Below are 23,034 nucleotides of genomic sequence, written 5' to 3' on the forward strand. Positions count from 1 at the left end.
TGAATTTCATTTTAAGTCACACAAGGTGGGCTGTTGTGTTGCTTCGAAACTATGCGAATTTTGAAAAGAAGGAAGCGGATGTTAGAGCTTTATTTGAAATTATTGTAAAGAGGGACATTGTTGATGCCGATGTCGGTAATGAAAACTTTTTGTTGCTGGCAACACTCTGATTAGTTTGCTTTTACATTTTTGGTTGGTCTGTTGATTGGTTGGTTGAATTATTTGCTTCATTATTTATCCATCCATCCATCCATCCATTTTCGTAACTGCTTATGCTCTTGGGGGTCACGGAGGGGCTGGAGCCTATCCCAGCTGACATTGGGCGAGAGGCAAGGTACACCCTGGACAGGTCACCAGACTATCACAGGGCTGACACATAGAGACAGACAACCAGTCACGCTCACAGCTGGAGTACCTGGAGAAAACCCACGCTGACACGGGGAGAACAGGCAAACTTGCACAGAAGAGCTTCCTCCAGGGATTGAACCATATATATATATGTTTATTTATTAATTCCTTATTTATTTACTCACTTGGTTACTTATTGTTTGCATATTTCTTTGTTTATTTTCTTACTTATTTATTCAGTCATTTATTTTCTCATTTGTGTGTTTGTTTATTTCTTAATTTCTCCTTGATTGATATATTTTGGTTGGGTTTTTGTGTGCTGAATACTGAAATGTGGATTTTTGTGTCATACAATCTGTTACTTCAGTGTTTACATTGAAAGAGGTTTTTTCTGACTTGTTATTTTTCATGGTTGACTGTCAACAACAAATGTATTTTTTTTGTAAAATTCTGAATTTTTATAATGAAAAGATAATAATATTAATAATAATATAAAAATAATAAATGCCCCCGATCTTGGAAACTAGGCAGAGTACTGCAGCTTTATCCTACTCCAGACATGGGCCTGGTCAGTGCACATCTCTTTACAAGCAGTAGAGGGCGCTGCTGCAGCTTCAGTGGAGACAGAGCTTTGAATTGATTTGAAACGGTGTCAAATATTCGAGTCCCGTTGTAAAGCCTGAATTTATATATTTATATTAATATTTACTGAGAGTGTGAAGAGGTTTTGGAGCATATAAGTTACTTTTTGACAGAAGCTAATTGTAGCTGTTTCCAACGCTACTTGTGCTGCTCGTTGCCGAACAACGTGTGTACGGCGGTGTGCTAGCAGCAGGTGTGGAGCGTGTGGAGGACTCAAAGGTTCAGATATCGTGGGAGGATGCGGCAGACATATTGAAGACTTAGGGTAAAGTTGTCGACACAATATTTTCGGAAGAATTTGAACAAGAAAATACTGTTCAGGACCGTGTCTGTAGTTAAACTGTGTATTAAATGCAGCGGCCAAACGCTGGCAGTCAACTATGCTAAATCTCCAGAAGGCTCTGTGCTTCAAGATGGAGGCTAACGTTCGTGTTTGCTAATTTAACCTTTGAGTCATGTGCGGCTGGTGGCGGTGTGTCTGTGCAGAGCAAAGGTAGCTTGGCTAACGAGATTTTAACCGTGTTTATGGTGTGTCAACGTTATTTGAATAAGGTTATTAGAGCTATAATGACAGTTTCACGTATGCCTGCTACTTTGGTAACAGTTAAAGAGGGCAGAAAAGGGAGAGGTTCAATTCCCATGACCTCAACTGACGTGATCACCATCCCCTTGCATTTGTGTCTGTTTTAAAGGGCAAGTCCTAGCGCCAAATTTAACCACATGGTTTTGTGTGGGTTTTTTTTAAAGCTAGGCTAATTTAAAATGTATATACAGCAAAATTGACTCAAATCAGTTATACTGTAGCATTTTTAACCTCATGTCATCATTGCTGACTGTTTCTCTCTTCTCACCTGGTTGGGTTGTACTTACACTATGTTTTCTTCCATTTCTCCTCTTGCTGTGTTCTCCAGATGTCAGCAAGCAAAGTGAACCAGCAAGACATTTTGGAAAAGCTGAAGAAGGATGTTCGTTCCTTGCTCATCTCATCTAAGATGGGCTTGGACCCTGATCGGCTCAGGAAAGACTATTGCACCATGTTGGGGCACCCCATGCCCCTGAAACAACTGGGCTTCAGACACATCATGGATATGGTGAAGGAGATGCCTGACGTGGTGTCGATTAATTTCAGGCCAGATGGGAGCATATATTTAAAAGGTAGAGTCTGTTTATTTGAGCATGTATTTGTTTCAGTTCAGCATTGAGTAATAATAATAAACTAAAGCATAGCTATGTTCAACACATAAGTCCTCTTAAATATCTGCCTATCGCAAACCTGAACAAGTTAAGCTTCATGCTCTCACCTTTATATGGGCGCCTTGCAGCTATTGGCGACGATTCCACCCGAAACATCGAGGAGCTCGTGGCTAAGCAGCGCACGTCTAAGGCCGACACGAGGAATAGGAGGGGTGTCAGCTACTTCTCGCCCCGCAACTCTTACCTGTCCCCCCAAGTGGTCCTTCCAAGAAGAGGTCGTGCTCCTCCAGCTGTTCCTGCTCAGCTGAGGACACAGCTTCGCCTACTGCTCTCCCAGGTATGACTTGAAGGTACTCCGTGAAGTTTTGTTTTCTCTAGCCTCATAATGTCTGAATTGTTTACATGAATTTTGCAGTGCACTATTCAAACGAACTCTGCGAAATCAGAGAAGAAGAGCCGTGAGTGACTGTTGTGCTTGTTTATTTATTTTTCTGACAAAATCATGGAGCTCTGTCACTGCAAAATGTTTTCTTGTTTCAAGTAACCATGTGCCCGCTCTTACAGGGTCCACTGAGGTTGTCTGACCTGGAGTCCACCTTCCTGCGCTGCTTTGGCCAGCCGCTGCGTGTCCACAAGTACGGCTTCTATTCCACTGGAGAGATGCTGGAAGGAGTGGCGGACCTGGTCCTTATCCGGCAGGGCAGGCTGGGCTCAGTTCTGAGCCTGAGGGAACATATGCTGCCCAGGCCGCTACACAGACCGCTCAGCTCACTAAGGAGGACTGAGCAGATAAAGTCAGAATCGCCTATAACCGACAAGTCAGCCTCCAAAGGGCTGGACAACAGAGCTCAGCCACCAACAATACCCCCAGGTGATGCATTTACACATTTTGAACATCTTGCCAGAATTTGTCTCTAAAGCAATCCATACCCACAGCCTTTTCAAAAATGATTTAATCTGCCCAAGTTGCAAGTATTTGCTTAATGTTAATGGGGTTACTACAGCAGTAATGACAAACTAACACACTGTTCACACTCCACATATTGAATGATTTTATTGTGAGTTTTCAACAGAAAAGCACTGAGTTAGGGTTTCTCATATTTTGTAGAGTTGTTATCTTTTGCACCAGTCTTAATTTTTAATCAACATTTGTGTTTTACTCCTGTAGTCCCAGTAAAGCAGAGTCCTCTGAACCAGCCTGCTGCTGAGACTACTCTGGGCCCTGTCCATAAAGAGACAACAACTGTCACTAACAAGCCACAGATGGTTGAGAAGAAGCAGGAAGCGGACACAGAGCTCTGCCAGGATGGGCGGCTCTTTCAGAATCGTGTCCTTAAGGTAATAAAACACAGTGTCTGCATCTTAAAGCAAGGCATGAGAATGTTAAATTGGGGGGGTTGAATATTTAAAGGTGCATTTATTCAATATTCCATCTTGTGTCTTACTGCATGAAACTAGATGCATGGGTAAAACAATTGGTGAAAGTTCTGTGTATGTGTGTTTGTGTTGCAGCTACAACTTAAAAGTCTTGTTTTGGCTACATGGAGCTTTGTTAAGCATTCAGAAAATGATTGGTCGGGATATATTTTGACAAGCCATGGCAGAGATGCATCAGATACTTCAATATCACTGAAGGCATCATCAAGGATTATGGAGGGGAAGATGTTTTGTATGAAGTACAGTTATCTTTGTTCTTTCAACTTAATTTCCCTTTCAGCTAGAAAAGGAGCTTCGTCAGCGAATCGTGGAGAATGGAGTCGCTGGCACCATTAGCCAGGAGCTGAAGGACAAGCTACGAAAGGTCAGACTGGTGTTAACGGGGTGAAATGACGTCTGAAAACCTCTGACCTGTTGACTTCAGGCCTGCCTCTGCCCATTATGTAGTTTTCAAGGTGTAGTGCAGGGAAGTATTTTGTTTTGAAAATTAACCGGATGTTTTATCGTGTTTCTGTGCACGACTTCCTGCCCGGCACGATCTGCTCTGTGCTGAATTGCTGCGTTGTGCTCCGGCGTCCAGCAAAAATAGAAGTCCTGCGTATCTGTTGCGGAGGGCTCCGGACTGCCGGAGCTGTGACGGAGCCGGAACGCAGCACAGCCACAGCTGGTGGAAACACACACATTGACTAGTATTGAATCCTATCGGCTCCGCTGCCGTGCTGGAGCGGAGACGCAACCAACACGCATCTGGTGGAAATAGGCTGTTAGTGTCACTAGTAATAACATGCCTCAAATATCATGGCTAGAATTATTCATGGTACAGAAAGTAAACAGGACACATACTTACAAGTCTTTATGTTCATGACTCTCTACAGGTTGTACGTCAGACGAGTGGTGGAATATCTGTTCACGATCTGCCTGCTGAGTACAAGGTAAAAAAAAAAAGTCATTCAGTTCTCCTGTTCATTGTCACACTGAGTACGGTTACATGATGGCTTCTCATTCAGAATGAAATAATTCTGAATGAAATCATCCGGAATTAAAGTCTTTCCAGGTAGTTTACATGGGAAATATTCATTCCGAATGAGGGTTTACACGGGAGATCAGATTAATCGCCTTTTAATCGCCTGTATTCGGGTCCGCGCAAGGTTTGGGGCAGGGAAGGTTTCTGATTGGATAGGGGGCGGGGAGGATGTTACGTGTTTACGTTTACCGGAAGAAAACACTGTAGTCCTCGCTCCGGATAACAAGATCCTTGACAACGCCGTATTGAAGCAGCAGTAGACAACAACCTTGTTCTGCTAATGCTTCGTCTGTTGAGGAGGAGAAGGGAGGTAGAAGGTCGAAGAGGGGAGATAGATGACCATGCTGTGGTGAATGGAAACCGGTGAGTGCAACGAGTCCGACTGCTCTATCTCAGCCCATTGCTATGTGCGCTATATACGTCATCGTGCCAGAAGGGCAGGTTAACGAGCATGCGCAGAAAGACTGGAATGAACTTAAAGAGGAATGAGTGTACACAAGCGCAGGAAATCCTTTCATTCGGAATTAGAAACGGAATATTCCAGCCCCTTACATCGGATTGAATTTTCAATCGCATTGGCCATTTTCTTTCCGAATTAGGTGTTTACAAGATCACTTTTAATAGGAATGAACTTTCATTCCGAATGAAAAGGGAATTAAACTGTCCATGTAAATGTACTGACTGTCACATGAGAGTTTAAGGGTGCTTTCACACCTGTAGTTTGGTTTATTTGATGCAGACCAAGGGGAAGAAAATGATACACTGTTGCATTTTCGTTCTGGTGCGGTTCCTGTTCACATTGACTTTTTACAACCGAACCAAAAAGGAGAAAACATAAAGTAATACAGACCGACTGGTAGATCGTTGATAGGACTGTTTTGGCGTTTGTCATCCTGCATCATCAGGACCCACATGGGGGAATCAGCTTCCACTGTCTGACAGAAGTTTTAGGGTGTTCTCACATATAGTCCTTTTTAAATGCACCCAACTCAGTCCTCTTAAAGTGCACCAAAAAGTAGACCAACAGAAAAGGGACTCAGTTCTCTTTCTGGTAAACTTCAGCTCTGATGGGACCTCAGTCCTCTTCCTGTTCACACTATAGCCTACATAGCTTTGTGTTCACCTTGACGTGGCACTGTGGTGTAATTGTGAAGCCCCCTCGCTTTCAGGTGAACTTGAAACTGGAGGAAATCCTTAGCGTTTCTGTATGCTTAAGACTGTTTCCATTTGATGTATTCTACATTCCACATCTGGAGATGTGCAGTATCTTCCGTGGACCAAAGTACTCCTCGTCCTGCATCCTTGCAAGTGTTACAGGCTGACGTGGTTTTGTCTGTTTTTCAAGCGCGTTTTACGTGAATTGCACCACAGACATGAAACAAACTGAGCTCAGACCACCTTGGTTTGCTTCAGAGGGGTCGGAGTTCTCTTGGAGTGTTCACATATGTGCGAAAAATGCTGAGTCACTGCTCTGAGTCCACTTAGAGGGCTGAAAAGGACCAAGTATGAAAACACCCTGCATTTTAAGACTTCTGACATGTCACAGAAAGCTCACGTGTTCTCACTCACATTTAGCTTCCCAGCCCTCTGATAATTATTAGGAAACAAGCTAACTAAACAGCTCAACTAAGCTGTTATTAAATCTAGATAATAATGAAAGATATTATTTTGCTCCTCAGAGGCTTTTTGGCGAGGATATTCCACTGCTGCAGAGCGGCTTTGTCAGTCTCACCGAGCTGGTCGGTGCCATGAGTGACACCTTCTACCTGAGACCTGTAGTGGGTGACAATGGGCAACACTGGATAGTCATGGACATACAAGACAGTGATGCTACACATTCAGGTGTGTATGTGTTTAGATATCAGCCGTCAGTATTACCCTAATCACTTCATTAGGTGTGGGATAAAATCTGTTGGGAAAATAATGGAAAATAGTGGACATCCACCTTCTATAGTTATTTATCCACTACCAGTGTCCCACTAGGACACCTATCTGTGTTTGTTTTTCATAAATACTTTTATAATCAGTGACCTATTGTAATAAATGGTGGTGTCTAGGGCTGTCAAAAAAGATTCGAAGTTTGAAATATATTCAAATATAGATTTTTTATAAGTTTGAACCTAAATTTGATAAATCGAATATCATTAATAATGAATTAATACTATTAATAATGTTGTATATCACGGCGAATCCCGTTTGGGCGGAAATGGCTCGTGCACAAGCTGGGCCAGAGAGGGACACAGACCCCCAAATTCCACCGGATGCTTGTTGGTTGCATCTGCACACGCAGCGGATAACTAGCGCAGCCGTTCTGCAACGGACACGCATCCGGTGGAATTCCGGCGAGAGACGGAGGGAGAGGGGCCGACGGTGGAGTCCGCTGCGCCAACACCACCCACTGTGCTGTCCGCGATGTGTGACCTGTTCAGGTAGACATACAGGGAGAGTGTTGCACCTGCTGCCTCCCTGCCTACCCTTTTTGAAGAAGAGAAGAAACGTTACCAGAATGAGACACCACTACGAGCCGACCAGGATCCACTCTTGTGGTGGAAAACTACAGGTGCACTGAAGTATCCAAACATTGCGCGCAGAACGGGTGTTTTCATCTGAGTGTCACGTTCATATTGCGCCAGCAATAAGCAGCTTATTTTTTGTGTGTTTTTTTTTTTTTGTTGTTGTTGTTAAAAAAAATAAATAATAATAATAATAAATTTGAATATTATTCAAACTGGACTAAATGAATGTGACAATATTCAAACGTCATTTCATGGTGCTTTTGACAGCCCTAGTGGTGTCTGAGATACCATGCAACAAAGTATTCTTGTTCATCACTGTTTTTAAGTTAAGCAGGAAATGTATTTTTCTTTATTTTGTAGACTCAAAGGTGACCAAGAGATTTGCCAATGGTGGGAAGCCGCCAGTGAAGACCTACTACTTCAGCTGTGGAGAATCTCCTTGGGAAAGCACACTGGAAGGAGATGATGATGATGATAAAGTCATCATAAGGAGGGAGGAGCTAGATACCAATAACAATTCCAAGACCCAGGAAATGGTTAGGCATCTTCTTTTTCATCATGTTGTTTTACATTACTAGGCTGTAAGGACAAGTAAGGACTGTAAGGACACTGCTGTCTCAGGTGTACCCTGTCATTCAGGTGCACTCCAGCCCTACAGTGCCCCTGGATGCCCTGCAGAGTCAACGTCTCAAACCGCCGACACGCCACGGTGCTCGAGAGCTTGTAGAGGTCCTGGTGGAACAGGTGGAGACACCCGGACATTTCTACATCCGCTTCAGTGAGAGTGAGGAGGCCCGAGCTATGGAGGACATGATGATTGAGATGAGGTGGTGAACATGTTAGTGGTACCTTAGTCAAAAAAATGACGTAATAACATTTCCTATACCCATTGCAGAATTGCAGTGTAATCAGTAATATAATGCATAATAATCTGATGGGCAGTTTAAATATCCATGTAAGTGTTCTCTAAAAGTGGGTATTACCATTATGTGAACCAAAATTAACTTGGTCATTTAGCTTGACCAACATTGGTTTGGAATAATAGATCATTCATTAATTGTATCTTTGAAATGTATTTCCTCAAATTTAGTTCGTCTAAGACTTGAATTTTTTTAAAGACAATAAAAAAGAAGAACTGAAAAGGAACTGAGTTAGATACTGAGCACTCAACCCTTGTTTTAAGTTCAATGTAGGGCTGGGCGATATGGACAGAAATTCATATCGGTATTTTCAGGCTGCCTGGCAATACACAATATCTATCTCAGTTTTCAGTTGCAAGTCAAAGCCACACTTGAGATGTAACAAGCAGTTTTAAAGAAAACGGACTGCGATCAAAATAAAATGCAAAGACAGGGATTTCTTTTCCCTGTTCGAAAATATGCAGCTGCACAACAGTTACACCTCCAAAACACTAGTTGTTGCCGGGGTTTCTGTGAAGTGCTGTAAAGTTTAGTTGATTCAGAACACACCTAAAACACACATTAAACATGGCTTAATAGAGACAATTTCAAACACAAGTACACAAATCGGTGTCATCATAACTCACAGCATTCACAGAGAAAGCACTTGTCTTTATCTGTACACATTTTTCCCACAAATACAACATGCTAATGTTATTTGCACAAGCCTATTGCATTTTACATTGCATAAATTAGGCTAGCGGCTAGCAACCTTTTCCTCTACTCATTTGAAGCCAGGGACAACAGCAACATTTAACAGAGGTAACGTTACAGAATTCGGCTCCGTTACATCTCACAAGGTTCACTGACAAAACAACTGTCTTCTACTAAACATGTTTTCCAAACAAATATAACATGCTAACATTATTAGCACAAGCCTATGGCATTTTACATTGTAGAAATTAGCCTAGTGACAAGCGGAGATTTCCTCTGCTGGTATGAAGCCAGGATAAATCACACTCAAGACTTAAAATGCTATTTTGTGGAGGCTTTATTGTCTTCAATATTTATTGTTTCTCAAAAGCCTTGTTTCCACTGAGGGAAATGGTTTCAGCTTACAAAAACAGACAGAAGGTCTGCGTTGCTGTGACGTGTAGTTACATTTCTGTGGCGGTGCACGCCAGGCTGCGACTTCAAAAAGAGTTGTTAAGGAACTTGTGAGTGAGTGAGTGGGGTGGAGCTGTGCGGAGAGTGTGAGAGGAGAAATGCACACTGGCATACGACATGTAACACAACTTGGCCCTATATCGATATAAATGGTGTTGTCTAAATTTATATCTGGCTTGAAAGTATATCAATATATTGTACGTAGTTGTTATATCGCCCAGCCCTAGTTCAATGTTTCAAGAAAAGCTTTTGAGGAGGTCAAATCATTTTCTGAACTGTCTAGAAGACACTATAAAACCAAACACAAACAGCATCTATAGAGATGAAGCTGGACCTGTCTGACGTGTAATAGTAAACAAAATGTAACCAACATTGTCTCAATGTAAACATTTACATTTTGAGTTTTCTGGTGCTTCTTACTGAGCTGCTCTCTTGTACTATTTTTCTTTCTTCCTCTGTCACCTCCAGACGATGTTACACCTGCCCTGAGGTATCGGAGTGTTACTGCCTCCCTGAGCAATTTGTCAGACAGGGTCAAGTCTGCTGTGTGTCACCCAAAGGAATGTGGTTCTACCGGGTGGTGATCCATCGGATCATCAGCTCCACTCAGGTCGAGGTGTACTATGTCGACTTTGGCGATATAACCGTGGTACAGAGCGCCAACCTCAAGTTCCTCAAGTAAGGGGCATCTCACACATTTAAGCAGTTAAACAATCCAGCTAGTACTACTGCTGCAAAACTGATCAGTGTCTGTGGTTTGCTGTGCTCCCTACTGTTCATCTCTGTTGCCTCAGGTCATGTTATTCAGCTCTTCCAGCACAGGCTGTTCCATCATCACTCGCTGGAATTAAACCAACCACTGTGAGTCTGATAGCATATTTGATAATATGTTAAGTTACAAGGTAACAAGCTCTTCTTGTGTTTTCTCCTGACCAACCATATGCTTCACAATAGATGTATGTTCAAATGTTTCACAAGAAAGTAATGACAGCGCAAAAAATTGTGAAGTACTTTATTACTTTAAAAATGTAAGCAAATTTTATGAGTGTTTTTAGAGCTGCAATGATTAATTGATTCGTTGTCAACTATTAATCATCAACTAATTTGATAATCAGTTTGGTGGATTTGTTTTAGAAAAGAAAAATTATTTGATTCTAGCTTCATAAATGTGACTATTTTCTATAGGGATGCACCGAAATGAAAATTTGTGGCCGAAGCCGAATAATATTAAACGNTATCATGGTTCTGAGTAGTATCACGATACCACAGCAAAAATGAGGCAGATGTGCCTTTTGTCATTTATAAAAAGATACATCACTTTTCTATAATACATCAGTGATATTTCAATGGAATAAATTACTTATTGACTTATTCATACTTCAAAAACAGCATCAATAAGTGATTAACATAGGGGGGATCAAAATAAAATAAATGAATAAAATAAGAATCAACCAGGCACCCTCCTCCCCTGGCAAGCCCCTTCATAAGTAACGAACAGTCCCTAATGTGCGGTGACGTTTGTGGGCTGTGAACGGCTCGTTTCTCCTCTGACATGTCACATACCTGTGTTCGGCTGGCTCAGCTGTTCAGGTACTTTTGGGCAGTCATGACGCCAAGAAGAGGATATTATTGGAGCCGACTTCTCCGTCGCCGGTAAGCCGATGGCCGCCATATTTGACAGGAATACATTACTGTCTGTGTCTGTGACCCCCGTTCAACCCACAATCGGTGGGATTCGCCTTTCGCTTCTGCTGGTGGTTGAAATCTGTAGGCTGCTCGCACAGCGTGTTGAATGATTTAAGCCTATTTTGCTCGCTGAAAACTTTTTAGTCGCAAATGCGAGTGCGGTGTCGCAACACTGCCGACATTTTACTCCGCCCGTCACGGCACGCTGTTTGATTGCGTTATCAAAACATGCCGCTATTATTCGGCCTTCCTTTTAACTTATTCCACTGAATGTGTGGTTTTTTGCAATATTCGGCCGAATATATTCGGTTACCGAATATTCGGTGCATCCCTAATTTTCCTATTTCTTTACTCCTTTATGACAGTAACCTGAATATCTTTGGGTTGTGGACAACATAGGACAATTGAGGACATAATTTGGGGCTTTGGGAAACACTGATCAACAATTTTCACTATTTTAGCCCCAAGTGTTTTATACTTGCAGCTGCTCACATTTTTGCTCCTGCATATGTGAGTGATTTCAAACAGTCAAGCTGCAGATGTCACAAAATGTTCTGTGACTTTTATCTATAAGAGTGTTGTGGTTTGCCTCTCGCAGGGCAGCTGGACAGCTGAGGCCAAGGCCTCCTTTTTGAAGCTGTGCTCCGATCGCACCCTGGTGGGCGCTTTGGATTGTTACACCGGAGATGTGCTTCAGCTCTACCTGTGTGACACACAGACTGATGTTGACATCTACATCCACACTGTCCTGTTGAGCCAGGGCCACGGGACAGCCTGCAGCCCTGCAGCCAGTGCAGCAGTAAGTCACGCACACAAACCTCTTTTTACCATGGTAGTGATAAATATCATTTTCTTAATGGCTGGCAGATGTCTTTGAAAATATATTAAAGATACACCAGCACACCTCAAACATCTTTGTATGTAGTCAACAGTTAAAGGAGCAGTTGGCTTACGTGGCATCAAGTGGTGAGGATTACAGATTGCAACCAGCTGAAACTCATGTGCTAAACATGAGCTCCCAGTTAGGATTCCTTAAGTGTTCATTGTTTATGAGGTTTTTACCAGGAGTCAAATTATCCATAGAGGTCTCTTCCTCTCCAACACAAATGGACCAGGTCGGGCGTCAGTGGCTTAGTGGTAGAGCAGGCGCCCCATGTACAAGGCTGTTGCTGCAGCGGCCCGGGTTCGAATCCAGCCTGTGGCCCTTTGCTGCATGTCATCCCCCCTTCTCTCTCTCCCCCTTTCACGCTTACCTGTCCTTTCCATTAAAGGCAAAAAAAAAACCAAATGGACCAGGTGATTAAAAGATATCGCAAACATCAAGTATAAATTGTTGTCATCTTTTAAAGTCACCAGTATGACACTCACATCGGCATTTTAGTTCTCCCGCTCTCTCCTATGGCTCTCTCCCTCTTACAGGCACACATACATAAAGAAAGACTCACAAACACGATACTTGACACACACTCCTCCCATTCAGACCATTCTGTCCTCTGTGTGAACAGGTGAACCGTGTTTTTAATCACTGCTTCAGACGGCGACTGTTTTGCAATCACTGAGCACCAGTGAGACTTGTGTATATATAAATATATGAACTTAGAGAGCTGTTAGTTTGTTTCCAGTTTCCAGTGAATAAATCATCCACATTTAACCTCGCTGCTGTAACAGTTTACCTTAATGACTTTAACGATAGTGTGAGCAGGTGATGTGTGTGTTTTTGTACCTGCACGGCTCCAAACTGCAACTCATAGTTGCATTTTGCGAGCATGGAGCACCAGTGTGACTTGCAAATGCTATTAATATATGAACTGGATAGCTGTTAGATTGTTACCCACTTACAGTGAATAAATCCTCACGTTTAAAGGTGCTACGGTAACAGTTTCACTTTCTGCTAACTGCTCACAACAAGTTTGACCAGAAGCTTCAAGTTCTCAGCAAAAACATCTACACATCGGGCCAGAGGCGATCCGAGTGCTTTAAAATAACGGCACCAGTGGTTCCGCTTTGATTAATTATAGCAATACTTTAACTTTTTTCCTAACAATATTTTATCTTTTTTTAACATTACTTTATTTAACTTTATTATAACAGCGTTCTATTAAACTTTATTACATGACAGTAGCTACTTTATTTAACTTAATTGTAACTGTAGTTCTTTTAGTAATTTTGTAGTCTACAGTAGTTTAGAGGAGATTTCAAAATATTGAGAAATATATTGTGTATTGCGATATAGCCTAAGAATATCGCAATATTTTTTTAAAGCCATATCACCCAGCCCTAGTTTAATGTTTCACATGGGTGTTTCTCCAAGCTGTTTTGGTCCACAACAGATGAGCGACTAGCCCAGCACTGGCTAATGGGTGCTTACCTCTTTCTCTGGTAACTTAAGATCCAGATGTTTTAGAGGTTTTTAGCCAGAACTGAATTATTGTTTAGTGTTTTTCTGACGCTGCTGCTCGTGGAGGGGTTGCTGACTATGTTGGCTGACGTGAAAACATGATGGGCCCTATCTAGAGCCAGTGTTCAGCTATTGTAGAAACATGGCGGTGCAACATGGCAATCTCTGTAGAAAGGGTTCCTACGCAAGTATGGAAAGTATGGAAAAGTATGGAAATAAATTTGATCAATTTCCAGGTATTAAAAAGTATGGAAAATGAAAAATAAAGTATGGAAAAATATTTATGTTTCCAGACTATTACCACTGTTCTAAAATACTGTTTTCTAAAATAGAAAATTAGGTATTTCCAAAAATAATTTAATCAATCCGGATCGTGTTTTATGCCGGGCCAAGCACAGTTTGTGTGAGAGCAAACGTCTCAGAAAACATACCGCCCCTTTTACCTGATTGACAAGTGGTATGTCCAGTCCGCTGCCCCATGACCCTCCTCCAGCCCCCCAGGTATCAAGTTTCACTCCAACACTGCACCTTCGACAAGAAGACGAGTTTCACGTGGTTCACAATGGGTAGATGCAAGTTTTTGGATGGATGGCTTGACAATACCGTATATAAATACTGGTTGGCCAAGGATTCCCAATTCACACACAGAGCTAGATGCAAGCTTTGTGTGAAATCGTTTGACATCGCCAACATGGGGGAGAAGGCGATTCTGAGCCACATGAAAGGAAAAAACACTGACGTCTCATTACTGCATCGCTTGCACCCAGAGTCCCAACCTTTTTGCCTCAGCCCAGACATTGAACTTACCTGAGTTTTTATTTGCATGCCATTATGGTATGTGGCTACAATCGCCTATTAAGAATAATTAAATATGATGTGAAATATGATACACTGATATATTTACTCAGATGTCGCATATTCTCTGAAAAAACAAAACAAACAAACTAACAAAAAAAACGCTGAGAAGTCTGGAAATTAGGGTATGGAAAAGTATGGAATTTTGAAATTCCTAATGTGTAGGAACCCTGTGTAGACGAAAACCCGCTCACTACGCAGATACAAACAGGTTACTCTAAGGTAACAATACACAATTATTCTTATTTTCAGGTGATTATACTCTTAAAAAAAAGACTACAGACTTGTTTATATAACAATGGTATGAATACTGAAATACTGTGTATATATACTGTTGATATATGTACGTGGACTTTACACCCACTTCTAAGTAACTTGTACTGTGTTCTTCCTTTTTCTGTCCTTAGCTGTGTGTCCAGCCCCGACCAGTGAGTCTCTACCTGGGTGAGGGAATGGTTGACCTGCCAGAGATAGAAGAGGTGGCCATTTTATCCCCAAAGCAAGCAAGCATACTTGAAAGGTCCATGTCAGCTTCGCCAAAGGTACTGTAGACACACACACACACACACACACACACACACACACACACACACACACACACACACACACAATCTTTGAGGTTGCAGTACAGCCCAACAAAACAATAGTGTCAGTACCGGGTAACTGGGATATTTGTGGTGGATTTGCAGCTTTATGTCTGAGTTGTATCCATGAGTGCACTCTCTTTGTCTCTTCTCTCCCTCCCCCACTCACTTTCTCTTTCTCACCCATTCTTTTAATGTTGGTGTAAAGCTTTTATTCTCCACTGTCCATAGCTCTTATCTTAGCAGCCATACTGTCACTGCTGCAGGCCCACGGCAGCACCACACACCCTCAGCACACACACTGGCATACACACACACACACACAGTCAGTGTACAGTACACACTCACATCAAACACACACACATCCTCTTAGCGAAGGGGGTGGGTTCCAATCCAATGCTTCTTAATGTATAGTCACACTGTTTGGAAGGTCACAGCTTGTTGTTGGGCAATAAATAAGATGACAGCCAATCAGTGGGCTGTTTAATGGATATTGGATTACAAGATTGTGTCACCCCTTTGTTAATGAGTGGATGGTTGTTAAACTGAGCATATACAGTAAGGGAGGAGATTTCACAGTGTCTATAATAAAAAAATATACTTTTATAAGCGGAGATGTAGCTAGACCGAGAAACAGTGGCATGACAATGAAATGATAAAGGAAACAAACACAACAAGGCTACAGTAAAACCCCCTGTTGACTATTTTTTGAAATGTGCTTGTATGTTGTATCATGTCTGGGAGGGTTTACATCTGTAGTTTGTTGTTCTCTCCCTGCTGTCTTATTCACAAGTAGTAGAAATAATGTTCATAGAGACTGAAGATATTAATGTGCACTAGTTCTGAAATTGGACATTAGAAAGATTCCAGATATCAAATTTAAAACTAACTTGAGCCATGGTCTATATGAAATGTGTGTCCAGCTGATGAATTTTCAAGTCTTTGAGCAAAATCTAACACTGTGCTGCTTGTGCTCTTTAACATTATTCAGAACGTTTTCTTTGTTTAACCCAACATTGCAACAGGCATAATTACTTTGATGTGAACATGAGTCATTAATCACACATCATCTGCTATGTCTGAGATACCCTTTACACTTCTCTTATATTGTTATTTATACAATATATGTAATAAATAAAGGGCTAAATAGGAGCTTTATTGAAAATATGACCTTTTCCCTGAAGGTTAAGGTTTTATTTAGTTTATTTAAATGTCTTTATTTCAATAATATTTTCCTCTGATGGTAATGAGGCGGCCATTTCAAGAAACCCAGCAGTTCTTGGAACAGTATCTGCATTAACATGGTGATATATCTATTGCAATGAATAAACAACATTTATGTAGACTAAGATAACATACTATTTTACATTTATATATAAAATGCTGCCAGCTGAAATCACTGACAGTGTGCCATATTAGTGAATGTGCGTGTAGAACATACAACCAAAGATCTGTACAGTAACATTTGCTATTGATGTATGAATCTGAAGGAAACAGGAAGCTTCTTGTTGTCTCAGGTTGAAGACATGGAGCAGCCCGCCCTGGAGTTTATTGAGGAAAGTGACGTCAGCCCCCATACCCAGGTATGACCACCTGACACTGACCTTGTCCACATCGACACCACCTCTGCCTTTATTCCATGTCTTTGCAAAGCTTAGATGCTTTCAGTCTGTGTAGCACTTCACCATGTTGCTGGTTTGTTCCTTCATCATCTGTAGTGCAGCAGTAGCAGAAATCTTTAGGTTAGGTTTAAGTGATAATGAGTGTACTCCGATACACATTTATAACCTGTGGAGTATGGTTCAGATTATTGTTGATTCACACTGCTTTTTCTACTGCAGTCACCTAATTTAAATAAAGGTTAGTTGGGTAAAATGGATAATGGTAAATAGTGATGTTTGTCTGTACAGTGGCATGCAAAAATTTGGGCACCTGTTGTCACAATTTCTTTTACTGTGTATAGTTAAGTAAGTAGAAGATGAACTGATCTTCAAGAGGCATAAAGTTAAAGATGGAGCATACTTTTCAACATTTTAAGCAATATTAGTATATTGTTTTGTACAACTTTAGAGTAAAAAAAGGAAAGGAGCACCATGCAAAAGTTTGGGCACCACAAGACATTTGAGCCCTCAGACAACTTTTACCAGGGTCTCAGACATTTTATTAGCTTGTTAGGGCTATGACTTGTTCACAGTCATCATTAGGAAAGGCCAAGTGAAGCAAATTTCAAAGCTATATAAATACTCTGACTCCTGAAACCTTGTACCAGCAATCAGCAGCCATGGACTCCTCTAAACAACTGCCTAGCACTCTGAATGAAATAAAATAATTGATGGCCAGGAAGAGGAGAAGGTTATAAGAAGATAGCAAAGTGATTTCAGGTAGCTGTTTCCACAGTTTGTAATGTAATTAAGAAATGGCAGTTAACAGGAACTGTGGAGGTCAAGTTGAGGTCTGGAAGACCAAGAAAACTTTCCGAGAGAGCTGGTCGTAGGATTGCTAGAAAGACAAATCAAAACCCCTGTTTTTAAAAGATTGAAATAAAAAAATAATCTTGATTAAAATATTTATGAAAATTTGGCATCTTTAACTTTGTGCTTTTTGGAAATAAGGTCATTTTTTTAACTTGCTTAGCTATACACAGTGAATGAAATTTTGACAAGGGGTGCCCAAACTTTTGCATGCAACTTAGGTGGACTAAAAGATTTTTACCAAAAACAATAGCATGAACAAACACCACTTAAGTCTTGTTTATTGCTGTGTCTCATTCAGGGTGTGGACGGCAACCTGTTCGAAGCTTTACTTAATGATCAGTCCTTCAGCTCCAGTGAATCGGGCTGGGTCTCGACCATCAAATCGCCTCCTGTCAGCCCCTCCTGCCCAACCTCAAGCCCTCTTGCTCCTTTAAATTTATTCCAGACCCAGATGACCCCAGCTCACTGTGAAGCTGATCTTAAAGTGAGAAGACATCAGTTTTGTTTGGTTTTTTGAAAGCAAAATCACTTGCTATGGTTTTTCGAAAGCATTTTAAAACACATATTTTGTTCATTAACAACACTTAATTCTGTTCTCAGACTCTGAGCTTGACTCCTCCACCAACTCCATCCAGCATTCATTCCAGCTCCCACTGTCCGACACCAGAAGAGGAGCAGCACCGGCCTAAAGTAGCTGCCCCCTTGTTGGTTAGGCCACCACCCATCCTGAGGACTCTTAGCCTCCACACCCCAGACCTGGGCCGAATCCAGGACTGCACTCAAGGTACATATACACACATACCAAGTTACTTTTTGAGAGAAGAAAACAATGTGCGCATTAGTCAAGATCTAAAGCATCCAGTTTGCAAAAGTGTTAAGACTCAAAGTGAGTAACTGCAACAGATTCATATAAACAAGACTAGGTTAAAACCCAGTATATTGCAGGACCATGTATGAAGTGCTAGAGGGCCTTAAATTTGAAACGAGGAAACAGAAAGCAGTGGCCTATACTCAGTAATGGACTTTCACCATGACTTTTGATTACAGCATGGTCTCTTTATGCATGCATACACTGGCCCCACTGCAGTACAGCCCTGTAATTCATGTAAATACATGTTAGTAAGAAGAACAGTACACTTTGACACCATCACACAGCAGAGGGGACCTGCTTTCTCCTGAGCTGCACCCACCCTTTTTGCTAGATTTAACACAACCCTCCCCTCTTCAGCTCCAGTGGGGATGCAAGTCCTAGTGTAATTGGTGGAGGCTGTGGAGCAGTCGACCACTAATAGAACGAAGTTTCACTGCTATTCACAGTTAGTAAAATGTCTAGTTGGTGCCGATTACCAAAAGAAGAATTTTGTCATTGTGGCAGCACCTGTTCCGAAGTGCAACACAATAATATTTAAATACATTTAGGACTCGTGTCATACAGACACCACTGTTCTTAAACTTCCCTCCGTCCAAAATTGCCATTTAGACTGCAGCTGGATACTTGATGGATACTAGCATGCAAATCCACCATGCTTTAATGCTAATGTTACAGTGGTTACTGAAAATTAGCTTCACAACGTTGTCACTCATCTGATGATAGCAATATGCTTTCCTGTGCTGTGACAAGAGTGTGTCGATGAAGCATTAAGTTGTTAAATTTTACTCATGTAGCAGCTGTCTAGTTAGCAATCTAGCCTGATAATTGTACCTTGGTATTGTGCTACACTGGTTCCTGAAAATGAGGAATACAGGGCTGTCAGCATTCATGGCAGCCTATCATCAGCTGACAGGCTGACAGAGCAGCAGCTGACATGTCCATAGTCAGTCTGACCAATAGTGTAACTTCATCACAGACTTGTGCTGTTTGATTTAGTGTGAAGCTATTTCAATAAATGTATTTATTTCCATGTGAATTTGTTGTTGAAGTGCAACTTTTGTAGGAGTAGTATTGTTTCTGTCAGTTTGCAGAACGATAATATTGTGGAACAGAAGTCCTAATGTACATGCAAAGGCTTTTTCCTCTCTCTTGCACACACACACTCATTTTCTAATATGATTACAATGACCTTCATTAACCTGCACATGCAGAGAGAGAGAGAGAGAGAGAAGCCTTCAATGAAATTAGACTGTGTCCATGGTTGCAGAGAGGACGTATTGATTTCCATCCTGCTGCTTGCAGTGGTGGATGTACCTGCACTGAGAACCTGACACGGATTCAATTAGACCTGTTACCAGAGCTATTTGACCCAACAAGCTGCTTTCATTGCATTGCATTTGTCCTGATATCGATACACTGCTGCTCCACCATGCCTCTGCTCGCACAGTGTTAATGAAAAAAGCAAAACAAAGTGGGTCAAGGCAGATTTATCTACAAATCGCTTTTGTGAACTGTAGCGTTGCAAAGTGCTTTACACAGCTGTGCAAATACAGATAAAAACACAAGATAGAAACAAGAATTAGTACATGACTGATTAGGAGATATGTTTGAGTGTGTGTCCTGAAAACGTGACGATATACAGATGACACACTTTAACAATCTGCTGATGATATTCCCTGTAGTTGGTAGAAATGTTTCCCCTTCATACTTAGATCTCATAGAAGTGTTTTGTTTCTCAGCACGCCCTGAGACTTGTATACCAGCTTTCCTCGGAAACCTGACATTGCAGAGACTGTCACAATTCTGTTGTATCTCCTGATGCAGCTCAGTTTGTCTGCTCAGCATGTTTGTGACATGTTAAAGGGTCAGTGCTTGCCCTGTTGTTGAGCTGCTCCTTAGAAAAAAAACCCACTGTGGAATCTCTTCAGAGTATGGAGCAAGACTGAAAGTTGATGATTTCCTGGGTATATTTCCTGGGTTTTTTAATCTTGGAAAAATCTTGGAAGCCTAAAGAGCAACTTAACATGGGCTGAGAATTTCACTTTTGATGAGCTCCAGTAGTTGGAGTGCCTGCTTCGCTGGTTAAATGTTCCAATGTACTTAGGGTGTGCTAGGTTCACGTCTGGGTTCAGGTCCAATAGAGCATAGTACTGACGACAGCTCACAGTGGGGGTGTTGAGAGATACAGTTCTGATTGGCCCAATTGGCCCACTGGGTTAGGGCTTGGTTGGGCTGTAATACACCCCCTAGGCTTGAATTGGGTCAGGTTCTCATCAGTTTTTTTTCTTTATTCCTCCGCGCGGGGGATAGCCATGGCCAGAGGCATTATGTTTTGAGGTTTTCCGTCCATACATCTGTCCCATTCTCGTGAGTGTGTTTTTTTTAAAAACAGTGTCAAATTTGACACAACTGTCCACTTGGACACAAAGGTCAAGGTCACTGTGACCTCATCTGTCTCATTCTTGTGAAAGTGGTATTTTTCAGTCAAAGATGAAACAACAAAGATATGATGGGTTTTAGTTTGACTTGCTGTGCCCGCCCCATTGACTTCAATAGAACTGACCCCCAAAGTCTGGCACCAATGCACCAATTTCTAACGTCACTGACGTCATGACCTTTACTTCTTTTATGGTTTGCTTGCTTTTATTGAGGAAGTGACTTCCTGTGAATCACAGCTGAGCTGACAGTGCTCCGTCACCAGTGAGGAGCGTCACTACCAAAAGCTTCTGATTCATTTAATGACCATGGTGATTCAGTGTTGGCAGTTCAGTTTAAATATCTGTTGATAAAGATTTGTTCATACATATGGTGAACACGTCTAACAATAATACCTTTGTCTTATGTTCATATTATGTTTTTTATTCTGTTGTCCAGCTCCACCAGTTTCTCCACTCCACCTGCACAACTCTGGCATGCTATTTCCTCTGTTTGGGGCCAGGTAGGTCTCCTCCTGCCTCCATCATCCACTTAACATCCAATCCAACAGCCTGAATGAGTCAAAACCCAAAGGAAGGAACATTTATTCCTTAATAACTTTGACTACTAATAAAAAGTAGGGACATTCTTTGAGAATCCAGTTTTGGAATCACTTTGTCAACAAGCACTTGTGTTATTTACTAAGTTAATTTTAATCTATGATAGATGAGTTAATTTGTGTGTTAGGCTCTGTTAGTTAGTTTGATATTGGTGTAATTATAGAACTTTCTTAACAGTTAAGTGTTGGGAGACAAAGAATTCAGGAAATGGATGGCTGTTCTTTATAAATGTGAATAAGCTTGTAAATTCTTTTTGTTTTTAAAAACTTTTTCGTTGTGTTAAATGCCATCAAGATGTCTATAATATGTTTATAGTGTGATTTAATTTTCTTATACATATTAATATTACTGTTCTGGATGAGGTTAAAACATTTCAAAATACTGTTATAATGAACATTACAGAAAGTCATGACAAATGTAATTTTATTTTGGGAAATAAATCTTATTTGAGAGAATATTTTAGTATCTTTACTTGTGTCATATGAGACTTGGTAGTGGGTTTTAGTAGTGGAGGTTTCTTATTTCTTCTTTGCTGAAGTGGATTCTGTGGTTGTACCAAATGTCATTTTTCTAACTTTGGAAACTTCTGAATCAAGCTTTGAATGTCTGTCGTCATATTTTATGTCATCATCATCCAAAACCCCCCTAAAAAAACCCTCAAATTATATCCTTAATTTGAATCACGTGATTGATCAGATTAACTTAATGAGTCTTTCTTTAATTGAATTGGCTTAATTTAATGAATAAAAGTGATTTATGGTGTCGTTAGATTGCTGCTAGACTGCCTTGTTAAGGTAAGGGCATGCTTCCCTTTGTATGCTGTTTTTTGACCACAATGAAAATTATGTTTTTGAAGAGCTAACTGCCAACAAATATGGATTGAAGCAGAATATTTTATTAGGTAAAAATGTGAATTTTGAAAATGATTACATCTCCCTTTTTTTCCAATACATTTTGAATTTTGGATTTAACAATGTCCTGAAGTTATTGATAATGTTTGGAACACCAGTTGGAAACAATACTCCTTAGCCACCACTGGGGTCAAATTGTACAAATAGTATAATACTAGGAATATTAGTGTAGCCGCACCTTGAACTGCAATTGTGCAGAAATACCGGGATAAGAGGTTTACTGTTGGTTACTGTTTTGTTAACACATTCACCAGTGAAAGTAAAAGTAAAGCCAACCCCAGATTCACTCTCATTTGGCAAGTTTGTCTCGATATATTTGTGTGTATTTTCTGCACCCTGTCTCTTGGATGCCTGCTGCTTGCTGGCAGCCAGTTGCTACCTTTTTACTACCCTGATGTCACCTGAGCGCTGTGGGGATACACGCCTATAACACAGAAAATACGAAAACACAGGTAGAAGGCAAAAGCTCTGCAGAAAAATGCACCGCCGCACACTTCTTGTAGGTCATAAATGATGATTGAGGGACATCACACTTGGAAAATAATTTTCAGAAACAATGCTTATATGAAAAGAAAACCTTTTAGCTTTTTTCTTTAGAGCATGGAATATTTTAACAATTTTTGTAGTGTTGTTCAGGAAGTCATTATAGGTAGAAAAATACTGATTGCATTTGGTGCTCCAGGAAATCTGAAGAGCACCAGAACAGATTGTAAGTTTGTATTGTTGCCTTTTGACCTTTAAAGAAAGAAAAAGTACTTTAACTGAGAGAGCTTTCCACTTAGTTTTGTGATTTCAGTGTTGTTGGTCCAGTAATGCTGCAGCTGTAGTGCCTTTCCTCATCCCTGGTTCTGTTTACCTCTTCAGAACAATGTCAGAGTGACCTTCAGACAGCCATACTTTACCTCATCCTGCTGAGTCACTCAAACTTCTCTTGTTTACACAAATCAGTTTTCCTGCATTTGACTTGCGTGACTCGGCCGCATACGAGCAGCA

The 23,034-nt window shown here is 41.0% G+C and overlaps 1 protein-coding gene across 1 annotated transcript; it reads left to right on the plus strand.

Moving 5' to 3' along the window:
- Nucleotides 1-1,204: 1,204 nt before the first annotated feature.
- tdrd5 (tudor domain containing 5) lies at nt 1,205-21,460 on the plus strand. Its single transcript, XM_050055082.1, has 18 exons — nt 1,205-1,255; nt 1,902-2,145; nt 2,313-2,521; nt 2,749-3,055; nt 3,353-3,522; nt 3,902-3,985; nt 4,497-4,553; nt 6,325-6,487; nt 7,522-7,697; nt 7,783-7,988; nt 9,696-9,905; nt 10,022-10,088; nt 11,512-11,712; nt 14,574-14,708; nt 16,268-16,333; nt 17,523-17,708; nt 17,825-18,008; nt 20,970-21,460. The coding sequence occupies exons 2-18, from the start codon at nt 1,902-1,904 to the stop codon at nt 21,035-21,037; spliced, it is 2,733 nt and encodes a 910-aa protein (XP_049911039.1). The 5' UTR covers nt 1,205-1,255; the 3' UTR covers nt 21,038-21,460.
- Nucleotides 21,461-23,034: the final 1,574 nt, after the last annotated feature.

The sequence above is a fragment of the Epinephelus moara genome, chromosome 10 (genome assembly GCF_006386435.1).
Source record: "Epinephelus moara isolate mb chromosome 10, YSFRI_EMoa_1.0, whole genome shotgun sequence".
Lineage (NCBI taxonomy): Eukaryota > Metazoa > Chordata > Actinopteri > Perciformes > Serranidae > Epinephelus > Epinephelus moara.

Coding starts and splice junctions, on each gene's coding strand:
- tdrd5 (XM_050055082.1), top strand. CDS start 1,902: ATGTCAGCAAGCAAAGTGAACCAGCAAGACATTTTGGAAAAGCTGAAG. Junction 14,709..16,267: donor CCATGTCAGCTTCGCCAAAG/GTACTGTAGACA, acceptor TTGTTGTCTCAG/GTTGAAGACATGGAGCAGCC. Junction 17,709..17,824: donor ACTGTGAAGCTGATCTTAAA/GTGAGAAGACAT, acceptor TTCTGTTCTCAG/ACTCTGAGCTTGACTCCTCC.